The sequence below is a fragment of the Canis lupus genome, chromosome 3 (assembly GCF_048164855.1).
Source record: "Canis lupus baileyi chromosome 3, mCanLup2.hap1, whole genome shotgun sequence".
NCBI classification, from domain to species: domain Eukaryota; kingdom Metazoa; phylum Chordata; class Mammalia; order Carnivora; family Canidae; genus Canis; species Canis lupus.
Genome location: NC_132840.1, coordinates 12,329,378 through 12,351,127, shown reverse-complemented (window position 1 = coordinate 12,351,127; position 21,750 = coordinate 12,329,378). Strand labels below are relative to the sequence as shown.

At 58.7% G+C, this 21,750-nt stretch overlaps 1 protein-coding gene across 5 annotated transcripts; it reads right to left on the bottom strand.

Annotated features, from left to right (window-relative positions):
• Window positions 1-126: 126 nt before the first annotated feature.
• MTSS2 (MTSS I-BAR domain containing 2) lies at window positions 127-21,310 on the bottom strand. Of its 5 annotated transcripts, none has more exons than XM_072818102.1 (15): window positions 21,174-21,310; window positions 16,723-16,784; window positions 16,559-16,632; window positions 16,363-16,428; window positions 15,653-15,737; window positions 15,476-15,567; window positions 15,319-15,393; window positions 13,944-14,101; window positions 13,429-13,536; window positions 12,483-12,580; window positions 10,825-11,047; window positions 4,208-4,282; window positions 3,706-3,882; window positions 3,358-3,523; window positions 127-3,270 (listed from the first exon to the last, which is right to left on the bottom strand). In XM_072818102.1, exons 1-15 carry the CDS (start codon window positions 21,240-21,242, stop codon window positions 2,522-2,524), a joined length of 2,277 nt encoding a protein of 758 aa, XP_072674203.1. In that variant the 5' UTR covers window positions 21,243-21,310; the 3' UTR covers window positions 127-2,521. The 5 variants fall into 5 exon arrangements, with proteins under 5 accessions (XP_072674203.1, XP_072674212.1, XP_072674204.1 ...); XM_072818111.1 differs by having other exon boundaries at window positions 10,825-10,951; XM_072818103.1 differs by lacking the exon at window positions 21,174-21,310 and adding an exon at window positions 20,495-20,545.
• Between the last annotated feature and the right edge of the window lie 440 nt (window positions 21,311-21,750).

Sequence of the window (21,750 nt, the reverse complement as noted above, 5' to 3'; positions counted from 1 at the left end):
CCTGGCCCACGGAGCCCGGGCTCCCAGGGTGCCCCTGCCCCAGGCCGGACCTGCGGCGGGAAAGGCGCCGGGGCTGCTGCAGGGGGCTGGGGAGCGGCCCTGGAGGAAGCCAGACGGAGGCAAGGGTGTTAATTACAGTACAACTTTATTAATACTGGAATCTTCACAGTGCATTTGTTACTTGTAGCAGTGACTATTTAAATCGAGGGGAGGGCGGGGTGGAGGGGGCAGGGAGGAGAGGATCATTTATCCAAAAAACGGACAGAAAGAAAAGAAACAAAATGGGTCAAATGGGACGGGGCTGGGTGGGGAGGGGTGGAGGGAAGAAAGGGTGAGTAGGAGCCAAGAGGGGAGACTCAGGGTGGGGAAATAAATTAAAAAAAGGAACAAGTTAACAACAGCACCAGAAAAGTTACTTCAGTCAAAAGACGCTTTTGAAAAGAATATTTCTCTGTACAAAAAAGAAAAAAAAAAAAAAAAAAGAACGTAAAGAAGTCCCCCAAACCAAAGTTTGTGATGTGGGATGGTTGGCTCGGATCCCAAGGGGGTGGGCCTAAGAGGTGGTCACTAACTGGGAGATAGGTGGTCAGGGGGATGGAGGAGTTATGTACACCCTGGGGTGGCTTGGAGGGGAGGAGGCATGAGCCTGGGGGCCCCTCCTCGGGCCTCCCAAGCCACCCCCCCCACCCTACCCCCCACCGCGCTCCTTACCCTGCTCACATCACACATCCTGCATCTTCCTCCCTCAGCCCACCGGGGTAAAGACCAGCACAGCCCTTCGGGGAGGGGCAGTGCAAACCCCCCACACCCCCGCGGCTCCTTACACCGGCCACCTGCTCTCCCGGCGCTCCAGGCCTTCCCGCACCTGGGCCCTCTCCAGGTGCCCTAACCCGGGCTCTCGGGTTGGTCTGAGCATTCAGCAAGGCTGTTCTCAGACCCAGCAACTTACAGAAACCTTTCTCCATCTGTGCTTGGGGAGCCCGGGGGGCTCCATCCACTCAGGAGCATCCTTGGTTCCCCAGACCTGCCTGGCCGCCTTACTTGGATCCCAGTTCCCTGCAGAACTACCAGGAGCTCCAGCCTGGCGCTGACTCAGACCCAACCCCACCCCATCCAGACCAGGAAAAGCCCGCTCTCCTGACCCCGGGAGGCCCCTGCCCTGTGGTCCTGCTGCCCTCCGAGCCCGGCCACCCTCTCTGCTGGCCTGCAGGACAACAGGAAGCCCTCCACTCGCCCTAGACTCACCTGCTTCTACCTGCTGCTTAGAGTTGGCGGGACTCGGTAAATGGAGGGGAGGGCACCCCCACCCTGCACCCACCGCCAGCACAGGACTGGGGGCCGGGGGGACTGTGCCGGGATGGCATCTCCTCTGGCAACAGAGAGTCAAAGCCAATCTCCCCGGATCACACCTCACCCCCATCCAAGTGGTCATGCTGGAGGCCCCACCTTGGCCCTCCCCAACCTTATTTTGGCTTTGCTCCAGAAACTGGAGGAAAAAACAACTACCCCTTGGCTTTGGGGAAGCCAATTTGGCCCTCCTCCTCCGGCCATGGGCCCACCGGGCCACTGTGAGGACCCCTTGTCCCTCAGGCACTCTCGGACACCCTGTACTGTCCACCCTGTCCCCACACATAGTCCTTGTCCAGTCAGCTTTATTTTATTATTATATTCATAAAATAACCCCCCATACCCTCTACAGCTCCAGCCCCTACCCCCAAAGGTGGCTGAAACCGTGACCAAAGTGCCACCAGAGTTAAAGTCTCATCTGAAAGCAGCTCCCAGAGGGCTGGCCAGATGACTGTCAGGCCTCTGGATCCTTCCCCACTGCCCTGCCCTCAACCTCAGCCACACACTTCAGCGTCCATGGCCTCCTCCACACAGTTCCCCAGGATTTAACTTGGGGCCCTGGGCCTGTGGGCCGCATTCCCCCCACAGCAGGGTGGACCTTCCCACCTCAGTCTGTGCTCCCCACCCAAATGCCATTTTGTGTAGCTTCAGTCAAATCTGACACCTTGGCCCGACTGGGTGCCTGGCCCCTCCACAGACAGCCTGCCTCCCTGACTGAGGGGAGCCGGGGAGAGGAGAGAAGGGAGGAGAGAGGAGCCCGGCCAGGGGCGGGGTGGGGGGGGGGCTGGCATTCAGGAGAAGCTGGGCCTGGTCGCCTAAGCTGCGGCCCTAGGGCCCAGACCAGGGCGCGCTGAGACAGGGAAAGGCAGGGCCTTGGAAGAGGAAGAGGAGGGCAGAGCAGGCAAGAGACGTAAAAAACAGGCTCCAAATCCAGTTCAAGGCCTGTAGGCTCAGAGCTGGCGAGCTGTGTTAAAGAAGTCACTTCCCGCTTAAGTACTGAAATCCAAGACACGTGTCTTTCCATCCAGTGGCTTTGCCTCATGTGACTTAAAAAACAAAAAACCGAAAGCTTGCCTGGTTCTGCTCTCCACGCTGTGCCTTCGCTCTGAGCGTCTGCTGTTCACCAGCCAGGCCACGGCCTCTCAGGGGGCCAGAGGGCGGGAGGGCGGCGCCATCACAAGATGCGGGGCGCCGACCTGTCGTTGGTGACGGTCCTGCGGAGCCGCACCCCGCGGCGGATGGCCACCAGCATGTCTTCGGCGGGGGGGTCCCCGGCGGCGGCGGGGGGCGGGCTGGGCGTCTCCTCGGCGGGGGCGGCCAGGGCGGTGGGGAAGGGGAACTGGCCCTCGCCCAGGGCGTGGGCGCCCGCCACCAGCTCCCCGAGCTTCTCCACCAGGCTGTGCCGGTTGGCGGCCAGCTGCTGCTGCTGCTCGTCGTCGTCCGCCGCCAGCCCGGCGTAGCTGGCCGCCTCGGGGGCCGGGCTGGCCCAGGCCGTGTTGGGCAGGCTCAGCCTCTTGGGCGACGCCTTGGCCAGGTCCGGCGCCAGGGGCGAGGCGGCCTCGTCGCTGTAGAAGACGCACTCCTCGCTGCCGGCCCGCGTGGGCCCCGAGTAACCGGGGGAGTCGGGCACCGTGGGCGTCTTCACGGGGACGATGGGCGGCCGGATGGGGATGGGGCCGGCGCTGGAGAGCGCGCGGCGCACGGCGGGCTTGGTGGACGGCGTGCGGCGGATGGTGGCCACGCCGGGCGGTGCGCCCGAGGCGCTGGGCAGCCCCGCCGTGGAGGCCGGGCGCTTGGTCTGGATCAGGCGGCGGTAGTTCTGGGCGATGTTGCTGTTGCGGGGGATGGTGGAGGACTTGTCGAACTCGGCGGGGCCCTCGCCGTCCGCGTCTCCGTTCACGGAGTAGCAGTCGTAGTCGGAGCCTGAGGGCACGGGAGGCGGTGGGCCGGGGCCGGGGCCGGGGCCTCGAAGGCCCGGTGACCCGGCCCGGCCCCGGCCCCAGGGCCTACCTTGGGACGGGATGGTGTCCTCAGAGCACGACGGCGTGGTGGTCTGCGTGCTGTAGCCGCTGGAATACTGCAGCGAGTCCCGGCTGCTCTTCTGGTGCTCCAGGCTCAGGCCGCGGGTCAGCACCATGGCCAGGTCGCTGGCTGCCGGGGACACCTCCTCACCGTGCTGGGGGTGGGAAGACTGCAGGCTGAAGCCGGCTCCCTGCTGCCCCCCCTCAGCCCAGATTCCAGGGGGCTCCTGCCGGGTGGACAGGGGCCGGCCCGAGACCACTTCCCGGGCCCTCCTGGCACTGGCCTGGGAGTGAAGGTGGGGCCCCGGGCTGGGCCACCAGGGGAGCGGGCACCTACCTTGGCTGCGATCGTGGCAGGGGACATGCGGGGTCGTGGGGCCTCCTCCCCACTGGGGCCCAGGGTGCCCCCGCTGGCCAGGCCTGCCTCTGTGTCTCGGGGGTGCTCAGCCCGGTCCTTCCTCCGCTGCAGGCTGGTGCCTGAGGGCTGTTCGTGGGGGCCTGCCTTGGCCCAGTCCTGCAAGGTGTGGCAGACAGGTCAGGGGGCCCTTGGCCCTGCGTCCTCGGTGAAGGATCCCCTTGTTACAGTTGAGGTTCAGGGTTTTCAGACCCACAAGGGGCCTCAGGCTCGTGATCGTGGCCAAGGGCAGAGAATGGAGGACGCCATGACCTCTCAGTCCCTCCAGGCCCGGGGTAGGAAGGCACGTCTGGGAGGGAAAGATGGTGTTGGGAGTGGCTGCAGGTGTGCCCAGGCAGCTCCTCCTGGGGGAGCAGGCACTGTGTGCACCCCCCGGGGTAGACCCTGGGCCCTCCCTGCATCCCACACAGGCGGGAGCACTGACCGAAGTGGGGGAGCTGCACTCGCTAACGGACTGGCAGGTTTCCGAGGCCTCTGAGGACGCGGAGCTGGAGGACTTCTGCCATGCGGGGGCAGGCGGGGAGGCCACGAGGAGAGGAGAGAACAGAGCTGGTCACAGCACCGGCATGCAGCACGGCCTTCCGCTTTGGCGCCCCACCCGCCACCCTGCGAGCATCTGCAGCAGACCTCAGCACCCCGAGTGCACGCCGCGGGCGCTGACCAACCCCGTGGCCTGGCCCAGGAGCCACAGGTTGTGAGGCTGAATGGCAGGACTCGCGGCTGACGGCCTGGAAGTGGTGGGCAAGGGAAAGACACTAGGGAGGGCAGCGGGGTTGACAGTGTCCCTGTCATGTCAGAAGGGCTGGCCTGCGGGAAGGAAAGAGCCCAGAGTTCCATCCTGAGCTCCCTGTTAGGTATCTACGCACAGATTGTGATTAGGTAACCGCATTTACATGTCTGGAGTTTAGGGAGAAGACAAGGTTGGAGCCACCGATTAACAGCCATGCGACAGAGTAAGGTCACTTCAGCAACAAGGGCAGTTAGAGAGAAGGTTCAAGGACCTCAGGCATGCCCATGCTCAGCGCTGAGAAGAAAAGGAAGGTCCAGCAAAGGAGAGGAACAAGTAGCTGCCAGAGAAGTGAGAAGAAAACCATAAGCAGATGATGTCACAGAACTTGGAAGGACCTACCATGTGGAGGAGGGACAGTTAGTGGTGCTGATGTTATGGGGGATCCTTCAGATGAGGGCAAAGAGGCATCCCTGGAGACCTCGAGAACCGTTTCACAGAATGGTGGGGGGAGAAGATCATTTTTGAGTCTACCAAGAGTGCAGGGGAGACTCCTGCTCCGGGTGGTAGGTAGCCTGGGAAGCCCCCAACTCAAAAGAAGACAGAGGAATGAAGACAAAAGCAGCCAGGGTAGGCACAGGGCCATGAAGGCTTCCTGGGGCACATAATGAGTGCGGTACAGTGGCTGGGAGACTGGGCAAGGGGCAACGTGGGGGGCTTGCCCTGTGATGGCCCGGACTAAGCCAGGGTACCTGGAAAGGATCCATTATTAGTAGCACGTCTGCCCTGCCAAATTCTCCATATTCTCCTTAATTTAGACCCCCAGATTTTTCTTACAGTTTATGATGAACCAAGATCACCAAAATAAAAGGAAACAAAGTACCATAGGCGAGGATTCAGATGAAATATGAAAATTTGGATTTTCACCAATATAATTGTTAAAGCCAACAAAAAACAATGGAAAAGCATTTGGAACACTCAGTGGAAAAATTCAAAGTTAGTTCATGAACAAACAAACTAGGGATAGAAAAGAGCTTCCTTAGTCTGATAATAAGGAATATCTACAAAAATATCAATGTATTTCCCTCTGAGAGTGGGGAAAAAGATAAGGATGCCCATGATCACCATTTCTGCTCAGTACTGGAAATCCTAGCAGGGCGGTAAGGTGAGAAAAAGTAACAGAAAGCAAAAGGATTGGAAAGGAAGAAAAAAGTGGTCATTACTTATAAAAGATAGGACTGTCACATATATAGAATACTCAAAAGAATCTACAAGTATTAGAAATAAGTGGTTTTAATAAATGTGAGTGTAAGGTCAATATACCAAAGAAAAAAAATCAAATTTCCAGCAGCCAAGAAACAAAAAACCTCCTCAAAAGCCAATAGAATTTAAAATAGCATCAATAGGGGTGCCTTGTTGGCTCAGTTGGTTGAACATCTGACTCGATTTCAGCTCAGGTTAAGATCTCAGAGTTGTGGGTCAAGCCCCACGTTGGGCTCCAAGCTCAGCATGGAGTCTACTTTTCCTTCTCTCTCTGTGCCTCCCCCTGCTCACTCCCTCTTTCTCAAATAAATAAATAAATAAATAAATAAATAAAACCACCAATAAACATCAAATACCCAGGAAAAAAATACCAATGATAGATGTGCAAGATCTTTACATGCAAACTACAAAACACTACCAAGAGAAGGAAAAGCCGAAATAAATGGAGAACAATCCCTAGTCAAAACCCCAGGAGTTGCTGTTACTGTTTTTTTTTTTTATGGAAACTGACAAGCAGACATTAAAAATCAAGGAATTTCTAAGGGCCAAAAGTAGATAAGGTGATACTGAAGAATAACAAAGATGGAAAACTTTTGTTACCACATATCAAAGTTTTGTATAGTTACATATTAAGGCGGTATAGTATTGGTATGAGAACACAAGTTAACCAGCAGAACAGAATACAAACTCCAAAAATAGCTACAGGCATGTAGATAACACCTGATTTATAACTGAGGCAACACTGTAGTGCAAGAGGGGAAAGATGGTCTTTTCAATAAATCACCAATTAGATATCTGTGTGGAAAAACAACCCCTACTTCAAATGACACATGTGCACGTGTACACATGCGTGTGCACACAATCAGTTCCTGATGAGCTGCACATCTAAATGAAAAAGGTAAAAAGGCTTTTTGAGGAAAATATCTTTGTGACCTTGGAGTAGACAAATATATCTCAGGCCAAAAAGAGCACAATTTGAAAAAAATGAATAAACTGGACAAACGACGTCCACTAAAATTAAGAATTTTATTTATTTATTTATTTATTTATTTATTTATTTATTTATTTATTTTTTAATTTATTCATGATAGGCACACAGTGAGAGAGAGAGAGGCAGAGACACAGGCAGAGGGAGAAGCAGGCTCCATGCACCGGGAGCCTGACGTGGGATTCGATCCCGGATCTCCAGGATCGCGCCCTGGGCCAAAGGCAGGCGCCAAACCGCTGCGCCACCCAGGGATCCCTAAAATTAAGAATTTTAGATCATTAAGAAATCCATTAAGAGAGTAAAAAGGGAACCCACAGAAACAGAGAAGATCTCAGATGAAGTAGTTGTATCCATAATATATAAGAAGTTCTCAGAATCAGGAAGCAAACAACCCAGTAGAAAATGGGCAGAAATTTGAATAGGTCCTTCATAAAAGAGGACAGCCCAGTGGCCTTCAGAAGTATGAACAGATGTTCAACCTCATTCCTCGTTAGGGAAGTGCAAATTAAAAAAATACTGGGCACTACCACTATCCACCCTCTAGAATGGCTAAAATGAAAAAGATGCAAAATACCCGGGGTTGGTGAGGATGAGGAACAATATGATGTCGTTGTGGTATTCTTGTCAGAAATCCATGACCTCAATCTAATTTTGGGAAGACACTAGACATACCCAAACTGCGAAATGTTCTAAAAGATACCTGATTGGTAGTCTTCAAGAGCATCAAAGTCATGAAAGGACTGAAGAATCACTACAGATCGGAGAAGCTGAAAGAGATATAACAACTAAACGCGACCTGGGGTCCAGCCCTGGATCCTGCACTCCTGGATCAGAAGAGGGAATTAGTGAGAAAACTGGCAAAATTTGAAAAAAGACTGTATCCACACATGCCGGTGTTTGTTCCTGGTTTGGTAGCTACATAAGGGGTTAACATTAGGGGAGGTTTGGGAGCAGCCAGTGGGAATTCTGTACTTTTTGCAACTTGTCTACAAGTCCGAAATTATTTTAAAATAACAAGTTAGAAACGAGCCTCAATGGAGAGGTTAAATTGCTGTTAACAGACAGAAAAGGAAACTGGAAGACAGACCTGCATAAATGATCCAGAACATTGTACAGAGAAGTGAGGGGATGGAAACTGTGAGAATTAAGAGAAGACACAGAAGGATAAATGAGGAGGTCTGATAACACGCGGAATTGGAATCTCAGAGGGAAAGAATAGAAAGGACGAATGCAGGAATACAGAAATAATGCCTGAAAATTTCCAGAACATGTGAAAGACATGAATACACAGATATAGGAATATAAACATATCAAATGAGGCTAAAAACAAATCTGCAACTAGACACAAACTGAAGAGCCAAGATCTTAAAAGTGATCAGGGAGCAAAGTAAGCTCACTCATGAAGGGCAACAAAATCTGGCGGACGGCAGACCTCTCAACCAACAACGGAAGTGAGAACACAGTGGAAAAATACCTTCAAAGTCTGGAGAGGGAATGACTGTCATCTCAGAATTGTGTCCTTGGCCAAACTTTCAAGAAAGATAACAAAATGAAACATGTTTACAGATAAACAAAAACCAAGAATTTACTACTACAGATCTGTTCTTTCTTTTTTTTTTTAAGATTTATTTATTCATGAGAGAGAGAGAGAGAGAGAGAGAGAGAGAGGCAGAGACACAGGCAGAGGGAGAAGCAGGCTCCACGCAGGGGGCTGGATGTGGGACTCGATCCCAGGTCTCCAGGATCAGGCCCTGGACTGAAGGCGGCGCTAAACCACTGAGCCACCCAGGGCTGCCCAACAGATCTATTCTAATAGAACTTCCAGGGCAGCCCCTGTGGCGCAGTGGTTTAGCGCCGCCTGCAGCCTGGGGTGTGATCCTGGAGGCCTGGGATCGAGAACCACGTCGGGCTCCCTGCGTGGAGCCTGCTTCTCCCTCTGCCTGTGTCTCTGCCTCTCTCTCTTTCTCTGTGTCTCTACGAACAAATAAATAAATAAAATCTTAAAAAAAATAAAAGTTAGAAAAAGAACTTCTAAAGGATATATTTCAGAAAGAAGAAAGATTTGAGGTGCAAGAAAAAATGATGAACAAAAAAAAATGTGTAAACATATGGATAAATCTAGACAAATGCTATGTGTAGGAAATGATAATGAAATTAAGAAGAAAAGTGTCATTTGTGTTACCAAAAAAGTAGAGATAACATATAATACCTTACAAGTTGGGGAGGAAGTGAGTGACTAAATTAAAATATTTATTAATGTTATTGAATTATTCAGAAGGTGAGCCTGTGTAAGGATGCATGATAAAATTTCAAAGTACCCTGTAAAAGAAAAGAAATAGAATACAATTTATAATCTAGTAGGGAGGAACGAACGGGAAAAAGAAAACAATCAAATGGCAAGGGAAGAGACAAAAGAGGCACAGAAAAAGCAGAATGAATAAAAAGACAGAATAAGTCCAAATAAGTCAGTAATCGTAATAAATATAAGTGGACTAAGAATACGGATTAAAAGATAGAGATTGTCAGACTGGATAAGAGAAAATCTGGACATCTGTTGTTTATAAGAGACTCATCTAAAACATACAAATATAGTGAGTTTAAGAGCAAAGAAGTGGGAAATGGTAATATAAATCTTGAACAGAACACAGCTGAAATAGCTGTAGTAACATAAAACAGACTTTAAGATAGAAAGCATTATAAGGAACAGAGGATCAACTACATCATGTTAGAAGATTCAATCCACTATGAAAAGCTGACATTTTAAACTTGTATGCATTTAATAAAACAGTCTCAAAATATATACAGCAAGTATGGATAGAACTATATGGGAGAAATGAACAAATCTAAAAATTTTCAGTCATAAGATAGGGGAAGCAGATAGGAGTCAATGGGAAATGAGGTAGAGATGTTTAGCGTGGAAAAATCTTTTAAGAAGTTCTGTTGTGAAGGATACTAGGTGGCTGGAGGATAACCTGGGGGAAGGGAGGGCTTTTTTTTTCCCTTTTTAAAAATTTAAATTCAACTTGCCAACATAAAGTATCATCCCAGTGCTCATCCCATCAAGTGCCCTCCTTAGTGCCCGCACCCAGTCACCCCCTCCACCCACCCTCCCCTTCGGCAACCCTTTGTTTGTTAGGAGTCTCTCGTGGTTTGTCTTCCTCTCTAATTTTTCCCCACTCAGTTTCCCTCCTTTCTCTTATAGTCAGAAGGGACGGCTTTTAAGATGCGTGATACAGGACGCCTGGGTGGCTCAGCGGTTGAGCGTCTGCCTTTGGCTCAGGGTGTGATCTTGGGGCTGGGGATCAGTCCCACATCCGTCTCCATGCAGGGAGCCTGCTTCTCCCGTTGTCTGTGCTTTTGCCTCTCTCTCTGTGCCTCTCATGAATAAATAAAATCTTAAAAGTAAGATCCATGATACTAGAGCTTGTGTGTATACTGATGGGAATGAGCCAGCACAGGGAGAGAGACTGGAAGTGTAATGGGGACATCCTTGAGCAAAAAAACCAGGAGAAGATAAAATACCCAGCCCAAATGGGGTACTAGCCCTGGTGGGGAGGAATAGCAGGCTGGATCCTAATGCAGTCGCTCCTGACACCCTCAGGATAGCCCCCTGGGCAGGTGGCTCGACTTCCCTTTGCCTTCTACTGGGCTCCCTCTGTTTGCCCATTTCACTGAGGCTGCAGGATCTGCGCCTGCATCTGAGGAGGTTCACGGGCCAGTCTCTGGGCTCAGCATGAGCTGGCCCAAGTGTACAGAAGCAGGAGGATGTGCTGGGGCTCCCGGGGATGCCTCCCACGGCCAGCCACCCCATCACAGTAAGCCTATGTGGGAGGAGGGTCACAAAGGATCAGAACTGCTAAGCTGTCCCCTCGGGGCTCCCCAGGCTAGGCGAAGGTGGTAGGTAAGGAGCCAGGGAATGGTGAGGAAGGGGAGCCACAGAAGCCCCCTGCTGACACTGCTGAGGCAGATGCTGGCCACTCTAAAACCTTCACCTCTCCTCAGCCAGGGTGGTCCCCAGTGAGGTGGTCCTGGGGACCTCCAGGCCCTGCAGATGCCTCCTCACCTGGCTGGTGATGTCTGAAGGCATTGGTGAGGGGGGCTTGGAGTAGGTGGCATCCTGGGAGACGAAGCCAGAGTCGTGGGAGGAGACGCTGGAGAGGCGGGCAGCGGCGGTGGCTGGCTGTGCCAGGCTGCGGTAGCGACAGGTGGAACTGGGTGAGTATGTTTGGGCACCCCCGGGCCACGGGGCTCCGCCACCCTTGGCGCTGCTACCACTGCTGGGGGCACTGGGGGGAGCGAGGGAGGAGGTACAGCAGCCAGATACAGGGGTACAGGGAGACACGAGGGTGTGTATGGAGGGGAGGGTGACAGACAAGGGTGGAAGAAAGAGGTGAGGGGCAAAGGAAGGAAAAGATAAAGTCAGACTACAAGTCCTGAGATTTAGGTGCCACAGAAGAGTTGGGTTGTGGGATGGGGGTGGGGCCCAGGCAGGGAACAGCCCCCAAGAGCTGGCCCAGTACCTGCCCTCGGAGCACCCCAGCATTCCAGGGCATTCTTAGGGCCGAGCAGTCACTTTGCTTCCTACTTTGCCATTAAGAACAGTAGGCTTTATGTTGGTGATGGGGAAACTGAGTCTGACCGTTTCTGGACTGCCTCCTCAAAGTCTGATCTTTGCCGTCAAACCCTAACTGGATACCTAGGATGTGGTGATGGTTTGTGTGGGTCCTGGACCCACTACTGTCCTCACCCCCTCCACCCCCCTTCAGTGTGTCAAGTCCTCCGTAGCTCACGTCCTCTGTGCAACCACTTCACTCTCGGGCAACGAAGGCTGCCTTCTTTTTGAACATGATCCTGAAGCTACTCAGCCCCCACCCTTGGTCACAGGTGTCCTCTGCAACCCTCCCTGCTGTGATGGACACCTACCCGGTCGTCCAACAAATCCTAGCTCTCCTCCCTCTACAGGAGCTGCTGATGGCCGTGCCTGGCTTACCTCTCGTGCCCAGATGCCCAGCCAGAGGTGGTTCTGGGGAAAGGGAGCCTGGGACAGAGGAGCCTCCCCCAATAGGGGGGGGAACTCGCCCTGTGCTCACTGCCTTCTTGCCCAAGGAACCTTGAATCTTAAATGTCTCCTCCAAATCCCACCCTGATGCCAGCCCTGGAGGCCTCCCTGATCCTGGGGCTGCGCGGTGACTGAATGAGACTCCGGGGCCAGGGTTTGGCCTGAGGCATTGGCTGGAAACCAGCCAGGCTGGAGTGTCCCTTTCCTTGTGGCCTCAGCACATGTTCCCAGAAGTGTCTGTGCCCCTCCCTCCTGTGTCTTAAGTCCTTACTGTCCTCCACCTGTACTGACTTTGCTGGATTGGGCAGAGCCGGAGAGTGAAATGCTGGGACCCCGCGCTTCAATTTCCCCTTCAGTGAAACGGAGACCATGGTGGGGTGAGGATTCAATGAAGAAAAGGCATTAAGCATTTAGTGTGGCAACTGGCACACAGTGACTGCTCCCTAAATGAAGCTGCTCCTGCCCGCTTCCTGCTACCACATGCCTGTGCTGGCAGCAGCCTGGAGACGGGGTACGTGTCCTCTACACTGGCAAATTCCTCCGTGACGTAGTTGTGTGAATCCTGGGGCCCTGAAGCAATTCTCAATGCAGCTTGGCTGGGAGCTTCCCCATCCCCCCTAGGATCCCCCTGCCTCCTCCGCCTCCATCAACCCCGCACTGACCTGCACATGCTGGACTTCCGTGAGCCAGAGCCGCTGGGCGACGACGGGGGGGTCTGGTAGGACCAGCTATAGTCTGAGCCCTTCAGGTCTTTGATCACCTGGAGAGGAACAAGGGTGGGGGTCATGAGAGGCGGCCCTGCTCTGCAGAGTGCCTTATCGTTTTCTGGGGGACCCCCCCAGAGGCCCCCCACTCTCTTCCCTAATGAGAGCCAAGCCCCAGGATACTTTGCAGGGGAGTCTGAAGGTGGGGGTGAGGGTGGAGCATCAGGGGAGACTCCTCCCTCTCGGCTTCTCAAGGATGCTGTCCCCCTCCTGGGCCAGGCAGGGGATATGGGAGAACCAGTGTCCCTGGGGACTCACTGGCAGGGGAGCCAAGACAGTGATCATGAGAGTCAAATCCTGGCTCTGTTGAGCCCCTTGGGCAAGTTCCTGGAACCGCACTGAACCTGCTTTCTCCCGTGATGTACAGCGAGTCGTCCTGTCTTGTAGGCCACGGGGTGGTTCACTGGGATGGCTGCGGAAAGTGCTCAGCAGAGGGCTGGGCACACGGGAAGGGCCTAGCGAGGGCGACGCCCCGGGCCTGTCGGGTGGAACTGACCCTAGTGCAGTGGGCGCACAGTGCTGAGCCGAGCAGGGTGGCCTGTGTCAGCAGGCCTGTGTGCCTGAGTCTAGGGGAGGGGACAGGTTCTGGGTGTGGATGACTGGCAGGCATCACCAGGTCTGGGGCTCACTGGCGTGGAGCCTGGGGGCAGAGGCGGGGTAAAGCCCCACGGGACCTCTGCCCATGTGCTCTCAGATTGAGGCCCCCACCCTCACCTGGGCAGGTGCTCCTGGGTGTCCCACAGCATGTCTGGGGACATGTCTGGTCCTCTGTCCTCTTTTTTCCTCCACTGTCCCCAGCCAATGGCAAGCTGCCCCCTCCACGGCCCTAGCTCCAGGACGATACCTGCTCGCTGGCGGGGGGCAGCTTGTGTGGTTCCGCGGTCAGCACCACTAGGTCATCGATGATGCCCTGCAGGTGGGTGATCTCTCCCAGCATGGTCAGCTCGCCGTTCTGAGGAAGCAGCAGGTGAGGCCCACCGGCCCGGCCCCTGTCCCCCTACCCCCCTGCCCCTGGAGGAATGGGCCTCCCCTAGCCTCTCCTCTCTCACCCACCACTGCTTGGGTCTGGCAGAGGTTGGAACGAGACACTCTGGGGCTAGTGTGACCATCTGTCCACTACGAGACCTGTCTGTGGGCTATGAGCACGTGGGCCCAGCTACCTATCACTGAGAAGTGGCCTTTCTCGGAGCTCAAGTGGTCAGCCCTGGGTCCGGCCAAGTGGCTGGGGCCTCTGAGTCACCTAGAACCCCCACCAGTGGTCCCCAAATTCTGATTCTTGGGATTTCCTGAGATTCTTGGAGACCCTCCAACTAGCACAACCGTGGGGATGCTCAGAACACCTGACTTTGAGGGACCCACCACCACGGGCTGCAGGAAAGTGATGAAGGTGCAGAAGCGCCCGCGCTCCTCGATCAGGGCCCGGCGCACCGCCTGCTTCTCTGTCTCCTCCAGCAGCAGGTACATGTCGTTGACGTCCTGCAGGGCGCTGTCCAGCTGCGGCTGCAGGTCTCCTTTCCCTGGAAGGGTTGGGAGGAGAGGCCGCGCTGGGGATGCCAGCCTGGCTCTGGGCCTATGGTGCTGTCCCTGGCCGTGGGGCTGGGGACCGGGGAGGGCGGCCAGGACTCTGGGGCTTGTGCAGGGGCTGCTCCCAGAGCAGGCAGAGAGGACAGACAGACACACACACACACAGGAAAGACACCAAAGCTGCAAAGCCACCTGGGACCTGGGAGCAGGTGTGCTCAGGCGAGTCCAGCAGGGGCCTCCCCAGCTGAGCCTTCCACCCTCAGGATACCCTCACTGCCCATGGACCAGCAACCCCTCACCTGACAGGGCACAGGGAGAGGGTGAGGGCTGGACAAAGTAGAACCTGGGGCTCAGCTGTGGGCCAGGCCACTGAGGGGCGTGGGGGTCAGGAGAGCTAGGGGGTGGGCCCCGGGGGCGGGGAAGGGGCTGTCTCGGTGGGGGCTCCCACTCAGCTCAGAGAGTGATGCATAAGGACAGCAACGGCGACACAGAGAAGCAGCGAGAGAGACAGAGAGAAGCAAGAGGATGATGTAGAGATGGTGAGACAGGAAGTGAGAAGGCGACAGGTGATTGGGCAGGCCTGGTGGGAGCGGGGCAGCCGGGGCCTATGCCCCCCCCAACCCCGCCCCCGCCCCGTCCAAGCCCTCTTGGCCTGGCAGACTGACCCAGCAGTGGCCTGGGACTCTTCCCTGGCCAGGGGCCCCCAGGGCCCCAGGGGGTCTGTGCCCCAGGCCCCTCCCTCGCTGGACCGACCGCCTTCCTCGCTCCTCCTTGGCTTGGAGAGGCTCCTTCCAATGGCCCTGAGCTGGGGGAGACAGACAAATGGGACAAGGACGGGAGGAGCAGCTGGAGGGACGGACATTTGACTTACCAAGTAGCTCTACAGGAAGGATGTGGGAGGAGGAGAGGAGGAGAGACAGAGAAAGAAAGAATGTGTGAAAGACAGCCGGATGGAAAGAGCCACTCCTGGGGCAGGGGTGTGGGTGCCTGGGCCTATTGGGCCTCCTGCTGCCTCCCTGAGAGGGGAGGGCCTGGGCCAGGTCTGGGGTGCAGGGAGGCTCCCTCTGTCCCACCCAGCGGGTTGGAGGGTCCTGGGTCCAGGAGAGGGCCCCTCCATCCAGGATGACGCCCTGGGGTGCCCCATAGGGTGTGGGGTATGTGGAGCAGGGCCCCGTGGGGCTACGCTTCCGTGGGCCACTGTGGGCTCTACCTTTGCGCGCTTTCTTCTGCAGCTTCAGTGTGTCTGAAGACTTTTTCTTGATCTCATGCCGGGCTCGTTTGTACTCTGTGCACGGGGTGAGAGAGGAGTGCTATGATGGGGGCTCTGCACCACGGGGACAGTAAGGCCGCCCGAGCCCAGGGCCCACCTTTCGCGTGGTCCTTGTCCAGCTGGTTGGCCGACTTCTTCCAGTCCTCGATGCGCTCTTGCAGCGGGTTGATGAGGCTCTCCAGCAGCGCGCTGCGGTGGGACGGGAGGGTCAGGGCCACCAACCGGGTGTCCCCGGCCCCGCGCCCACCCCCTGCCGCCCGCCGCGCCCACTCACTTGGTGAACTGCCGCAGCTTGGTCTCGATGCTGCGGTGGCGCATGCACATGCGCGTGAGCGCCGAGCCAATGTCCCGCGTGGCCCCTGGCGAGGCAAGCGCAGCGTGGGAAGGGGCCCGCCGGGGCATCTGCAGTCCCGGCCTCGGCCACGAGGGGGCGCGCCGGCCCGCGAAGGCCGCCCTCGCAGCCGCAGCCCGCGCCCCGCCCCCAGCTCTGGGCGCTCGGGCGGCCGCGCTCCTCCGAGGACCCTCCGCGGTCCGTGCGGGGATCGGGGATCGGGGATCGGGGATCCGGGATCGGGGATCGGGGATCGGATGGGTCCTCAGTACTTGCGAGGCTCCTCTGCGCTGGGGCAAGGCCCTGCCTATGCGGGCCGGGCCGCCTGCAGGGCGGGTGTTCCGGGGGCCAGCCCAGCGCCTCCGGCTGGGAACCCCGCGGGGGCCCAGAGGCAGGCGTGAGGGCGCCAAGCGCCCGCTACCCCGGTTCTCACCTCCCGAAGGAGCTGGGGCCCCTGTCCCTGCTACTTGAACTAGAAGGCAGAGGAGATGGCAAGGCCAACAGGGGCTCGCCTGCCCCGCGTGCCCTCAGACGCGGCAGAGGTGGGTGGTGCGGAGAAGCCGCGGCGGACCCCTGCCCTGAAGGCTGAACTGTGGCTGAGCATCCAGCCGGCCGCAGGGCGAGGGCGAATCCCCCACTAACATCCCTGTCACCTTCACACTCCTGCTTGCATGCCACTCGTGTTGGAGGCTCACTCTCTCCACGACCAGCCGATTCCACTAGGGAACAGAATTCAAGGTCCCAACTCTGGGCCCAGTGTCCTGTCTGTGGCTCCTACTCTGCTCAGCCTTTGCAGCCTCCAAGCCCAACCTGGGGCATACCCAACCTCCAGCCACGCCCCCTCCCCACCTCGGGTGTTGGTGGCCATGTCTGCCACTTTCTGGAAGGCATCCAAGAAGGCCACAGCAGCCAGCACAGTGGTCCTGGGGAGATGGACAGTGGATGGTCTGTGGGTGAGGTGTCCTCTCCTCTGCCCGTCCCCTCCCCAACGGGGGCACCCTCAGCAGCCTCACCTCAGCTGGGAATGCAGCTTCGTGGCCTTGGAGTTGAAGTCCTCCCAGATGGGGTAGGAGCTCTGCCGAGGAGATGGGAGAGGTAATGAGATTATGGAGACTGTAAGGCTTCACCTGGGCTGGGCTCCCCACATGCCTGTGTCCAGATTCTGGGCAGTTTCTGAGGTCTCAGCCCTGCCCCCAGGAGAGAGGCTCCTGGGCCTTCTGGGGCTGCAGAGGCCCAAGGACAGAGCCATGGGCCCTGGGAACAGGTGCCTTTGCTCATCCCTCCCTCCCTGACAGTCAGGAAGTCTGGCCTATTGTCTATAGCGGCCACTGTTTTGGTTCACACCCTCTCTTGGGGGAGGTGGAAGCAGTATATGGCAGGTCCTGTCTCCTGGGGGCTCCCTTGGGTTCCAGCAGGGATTCTGGGCTGAGCCGCATGAGGGGAACCGTGTCCCTCCTGACATAGGTGTAGTCCACATGGCACGAGGGCAGAGACATGGTGTGCCACCAGCAGGGCTCAGGCATGCCAGGTCTCAAGCGGGGCCTCTGCGGGCCCCCACCCTGTGGTCCGGAAGCTGTGGCCAGCCTGGCCACCCATCCATCCCAGGCCAGCCGCAGTGGCTCCCAGGCCTGGGGAGGCTGTGACTGCTGCAGGGCCCAGCCAGCCCGCCTGGGAGAGCCAGGCCCCAGGCTGAATGGGGCCTTGTGCGGCCAACAGAGCCACCTTTCTCCACCCCCGGCTCCCCTCCCCTCCTGGGGACACAGTGTGGCCTTTATCCCAGCCTGGCCCAAAGCTCTGAGTTGGGAGGGGGTTTCCTAGTAGGGAGACTGGGCTCTTGGCGACTAAGTTGTCCAGTGTGATCAAGGGGCTTTTCTGGCTAATGCGTCCTTCCATGGTGGCTGGGTCCTGGAGAAACCTCAGCCCTCGCCTGAGCGCCCTGTGGAGGCCTTGAAGCTTGAAGGGGAGCCAAAGGGCAGTAAAGTCCCAGCCCCAAAGGGCTTCTAACACTCCCTTCTATGCAGGCTGTGGAGTGGGCTGCTGGGGAAACAGGGAATGCAGAGACCCCAGCCCTCAAGGCTCCAGAAGCAGGCTCTGCCAGACTGGAACCCAGGGGCAGGTTTGAGATGGCCTCTCCAGCAGAGGACAGCCTGTAGGGGTGGAAGGAGACAGGACAGCTTCTGATAGCCTTAGAAACTTCCTCCCCTCCCAGCCCAGCCCAGCCAGCGCTCAGGGAAAGCAAATATTTGAGTTCACACAGGCTGGAGCGGGATGGGAGAGGTGGTGGGTGGGCTGTCTCCATGTGCGCGCAGTTCAGGGTAAAGGGGCCTGGTGGGTTGTCCCTGGCAATCCCAAGGAGCTGACCCTCATCTCGGCACCCCAAAGAGTCTTCTGAAAGGTGGCACCCTGACATCACTGCAACATCTCAGCCCCGAAGCCTTGCTAAGACCTCCGGGGAAGACAATGCTGAGGATGCAGGGATCTGGGGGCAGGTGTCCTGACCCAGAGCACCTTCCCAGCCACTGAGCAGCCTCTGTGGGACCAGGAGAAGCTGGGGACAGATAAGTTCCTACTCCATTAAAGTCCTCAGGCTGAGGTCCATTTCCCCAGCCTCTAGGCTCACTGCATCCCAGACCTTCATACTCTCAGCTCCCGGTAGGGAGGGGACAAGACAGGGCTGGGGGAGGCCAGGCCCAGGTCTTCCTCCTCCCCAGTCTCTAAGCCCGGGAGCCCACCCCCACCAGTAGGTCACTCCTTCAGGACCCTGGAGATGGAGAGGTGGAGGGGATGGAGCAGCCAGGGTCCAGGGGTGGGGGGAGGTCCCTGTGTTCCCCTGGGCCCCTACCCTCATCCTGGCCATGCGCTGGCTGGCAGGCTCTCAGACTGGCTTACCACCACTGGGGCAGTGACTGCTGCCGGCCAAGGGGCTGTGGTAGCCAGGCACTGCGCGAAGCCCATTTCACTGTGTGAGTACGTTGGGTCTTTAGCACAGCCCCATAAAATAAATATGCCCGTCACCCTCATTCTACAGGTCAGGAGACTGAGGCTCAGGGAGATTAACTGACTTGCTCAAGGCCACCAAGTGGCAGGGGCAAGATCTGATCCCATGTCTGACTGGTCACTACACCTACTTCCAGGGGGTACAGAGAGATGAGCATCTGGGCAGCAAGGTGGGGAGGGGATAGGAGCACAGAGACGGGAGAAACACCCACCCTTGTCCCCAGGGCCTGTTACCAGAGTTGCTCAGGTGGATGGCACAGGACCGAGGGGGAGGCCCTCGGAGACTGTCTCTGACCTGGCGGTGGTTGTCGTCCGGCATGGGCTGTGGGGGTGAGCAACCAACCCCACGATGGGATCCCAGGGACAGGGCTTTCTGGGGAATCCTGGACCAGGCCCCCTTCTGGGCCTGTTTCCTCACCTGTCACATCGGGCTGGGGGCTGCCCCCACGTCACTGGGTCCTAGGGGAGACTGAAGGAGACACTGCGTGGGAAGCACTTAGCACTGTGCCCAGGGCACAGTAAGTGCTCAGTTAACGCTGGCTAACCCCACGATCCCTGCCTCTCCACTAGAAGCCCCCCGCCCCTGCCCTGCAGCAGGGCCCATGTCTGGGCCACCTCCCCACTTTCAGGAGGAAGGCACAGTTTACAGCCCCCTTTTCTGGATGGGCCCGGGCTGAGTGGGAGGCCTCCTTCACTCCGTTGAAGGCACTTGGCCTGGTCCCGCCATCTGGGGCAAGCCCTTGCCCTCTCTGGGCTTCAGCAGGTGGCCTGGCCCCCCAGTGGGCATCTAGGCTGAGTTCAACAAGGCACAGAGGCAGGGAGCCCCAACCTTGGGCCGGTGCCCTCCCCCGACCCATCCGGCCTCCGGCCTCCGGGTGTAGCTGAGGGAGGCCTCCCTCCTGCTCGAGTGGACGTGCTGTGCACGGGCCTCACGGGCAAGCTCAGGCTCCTCAGCTCAGCCCCCTCTGTCTGGGGAAGCCCTGCTGCTTCTGCGGCTCAGATCACTACAGCCAGAAGCTGTCCCTCAAATCCAGGTGATCACCCTCCAGGCCCAGTCCCCTGCTCTGTCCCTGTCCTGAACACAGGCGTATGTCATAGGTCCCTGGCATCACCCCGGGTGAAACCCCCACGTTGTCAGAAAATCCTGCCTGAATCTCCCGCTATGTCTCCCTCTTCCTTCTGTCTGCTCTCAAAGTTCCCTGCAAATTGCCTGGAGAGGGGAGACAGTCCTGTCCCCGTCCTCTATGCAGAGAAGCTGCTGCTCCCCGTAGTGTGAGCAGAGAGGCTGCCAGCGGGAGGAGGGTGGAGGAAGGTCCCAGCCCTGGGAGTAGCTGGGAGAGGGTGCTCGAGGCTGCCTGGTCCTGGGAAGGAGTCCCGCGGCCAGGGCTGTGATGTCCACAGCACGGGAGGGGCTGCTGAGGGTGGAGGGGCCAGGACTCCTGACGGCTGCCCGAGGGGCACAGACGTGGGATGGCTAGGGACGGAGGTCTCAGGGGAGCACCCTATATGGGGGCGGAGGACGCCCATGTGCCGCTAATCCTGAAGTCCTAGGTGGGCATGGCCTCGGGCCCCTTCCAGGGGCAGGGGTCTGGCTGCTGTCCCTGGGGCTGACCCCTGGCAGTGCTGGGGGCCTCGGGAAGGGCCTGCCTGGGCACCGCGGGGCCTCCTCCTGGGCCTGTGATGTCCCCGTGGGACTGTGTTGGGTACTTGGGAGTGTGTGTCGGGGTGGGGGGCGCTCAGGAGTTCACGCGGAGGGCCCACTTCTTTCCCCTGCCCCCAGAATCCTACCCTCAGGAAGGGCAGGAGCGCCGATCCCCGCCGCATCCTATCACTGGAGCGGGAACCCCTCCCTGCCTGGTCAGCCTGGGCCAGCCCCCCGAACCCTGGCCTCTCCCCAGAGAGGATCTCCCTCGGCCGGATCCGCGGAGACGGCTGAGGTCAGGGACAGCGCCGGCCCATCTCCTTGGTGACCTTGAGCCATTCCCAGGCCTCAGTTTCCCCTCCTAGTGAGCCGGCGGTGGGCCAAGAGTTGGCGGCCTGCTCCTGCCCGGACCTGGACGGAGATGCTGGGGGTGGATGCGGGGAGGGTGGTGGCGAAGGCCGGGTGGACCCCAGCGCCTCCCTCCCCCCGCAAGGTGAGGCCAGAGGCCTGGGGACCCGGGCCCCGCCGCAGGGGGTCGGCCGGCGGGGAAGGAGTTAACGGCTCTCTGCTCTATTATTTTTCCCGGCTTTCGGTGGCGGTGACAGCATTGTCCGGGCCCCAGGGCCGCGGGGAGGCGGCGGGTGGGGAGGGTGCGCGGGGGGCGGGGGGCGGAGGCGCCGGGCCGGGCCGGGGCGCAGCGGCCGCGCGGGAGCAGCCTCGGCGGGACCCCGCGCCGGGACCCCCGCCCCGCCCCGCCCGCCCGCCCGGCCCCGGCCCCGGCCCCGGCCCCGGCCCGGACGAGGACACGCACGGCCGCCCCGTTACCTTCATGTCGTTGACGATGGCCTGGAAGAGCCCGCCCAGGGCGCCGCACTCCTTCTCCGCCGTCTCCATGCTCGGGCCGGGCCGGGCCGGGCCGGGCCGGGGGGCGCGGGGGGCGCGGGCAGGGGCCGGGGCCGGGGCCGGGGCCGGGGCCGGGGCCGGGGCGCTCCTCCGAGGCGGGGCCTGCGCCTCCCGGCGGCGCTCAGCGGCGGGGCCCGGGGCGCTCGGGGGCGGCGGGCGGCGGCGGGGCGGCGCGGGCCATGGCGCGGGGGGCGCGGCGGGCGGCGGGCGGCGGGCGGCGGGCGGCGGGCGGCTGGCGGCGCGGCCTCGGCGCGGGCACTGGCGCGGCGGCGGTAATCGGAGCCGCGGCGGCTCGGGCGTCACGTGGGCGCGGCGGCGGGGGGCGGGGGGCGGGGCGCGCTGTGGGAACGGCCGGCGGGGCGCGGGGCGCGGGGCGCGGGCCGGTCGGCGCCCGAGCGCGGCTCTGAAACCCGAGCCCGGCGCGGCGGGCCGGGCCGGGGGCGGCCGGGGGCGGCCGGGGGCGGGCGGGGCAGGGGCCGCGGGCGGGGGGCCTGTCGGG

Coding starts and splice junctions, on each gene's coding strand:
- MTSS2 (XM_072818102.1), bottom strand. CDS start 21,242: ATGGAGACGGCGGAGAAGGAGTGCGGCGCCCTGGGCGGGCTCTTCCAG. Junction 15,738..16,362: donor ATGCAAGCAGGAGTGTGAAG/GTGACAGGGATG, acceptor TTGCCTCGCCAG/GGGCCACGCGGGACATTGGC. Junction 15,568..15,652: donor AAGCTGCGGCAGTTCACCAA/GTGAGTGGGCGC, acceptor GTCCCACCGCAG/CGCGCTGCTGGAGAGCCTCA.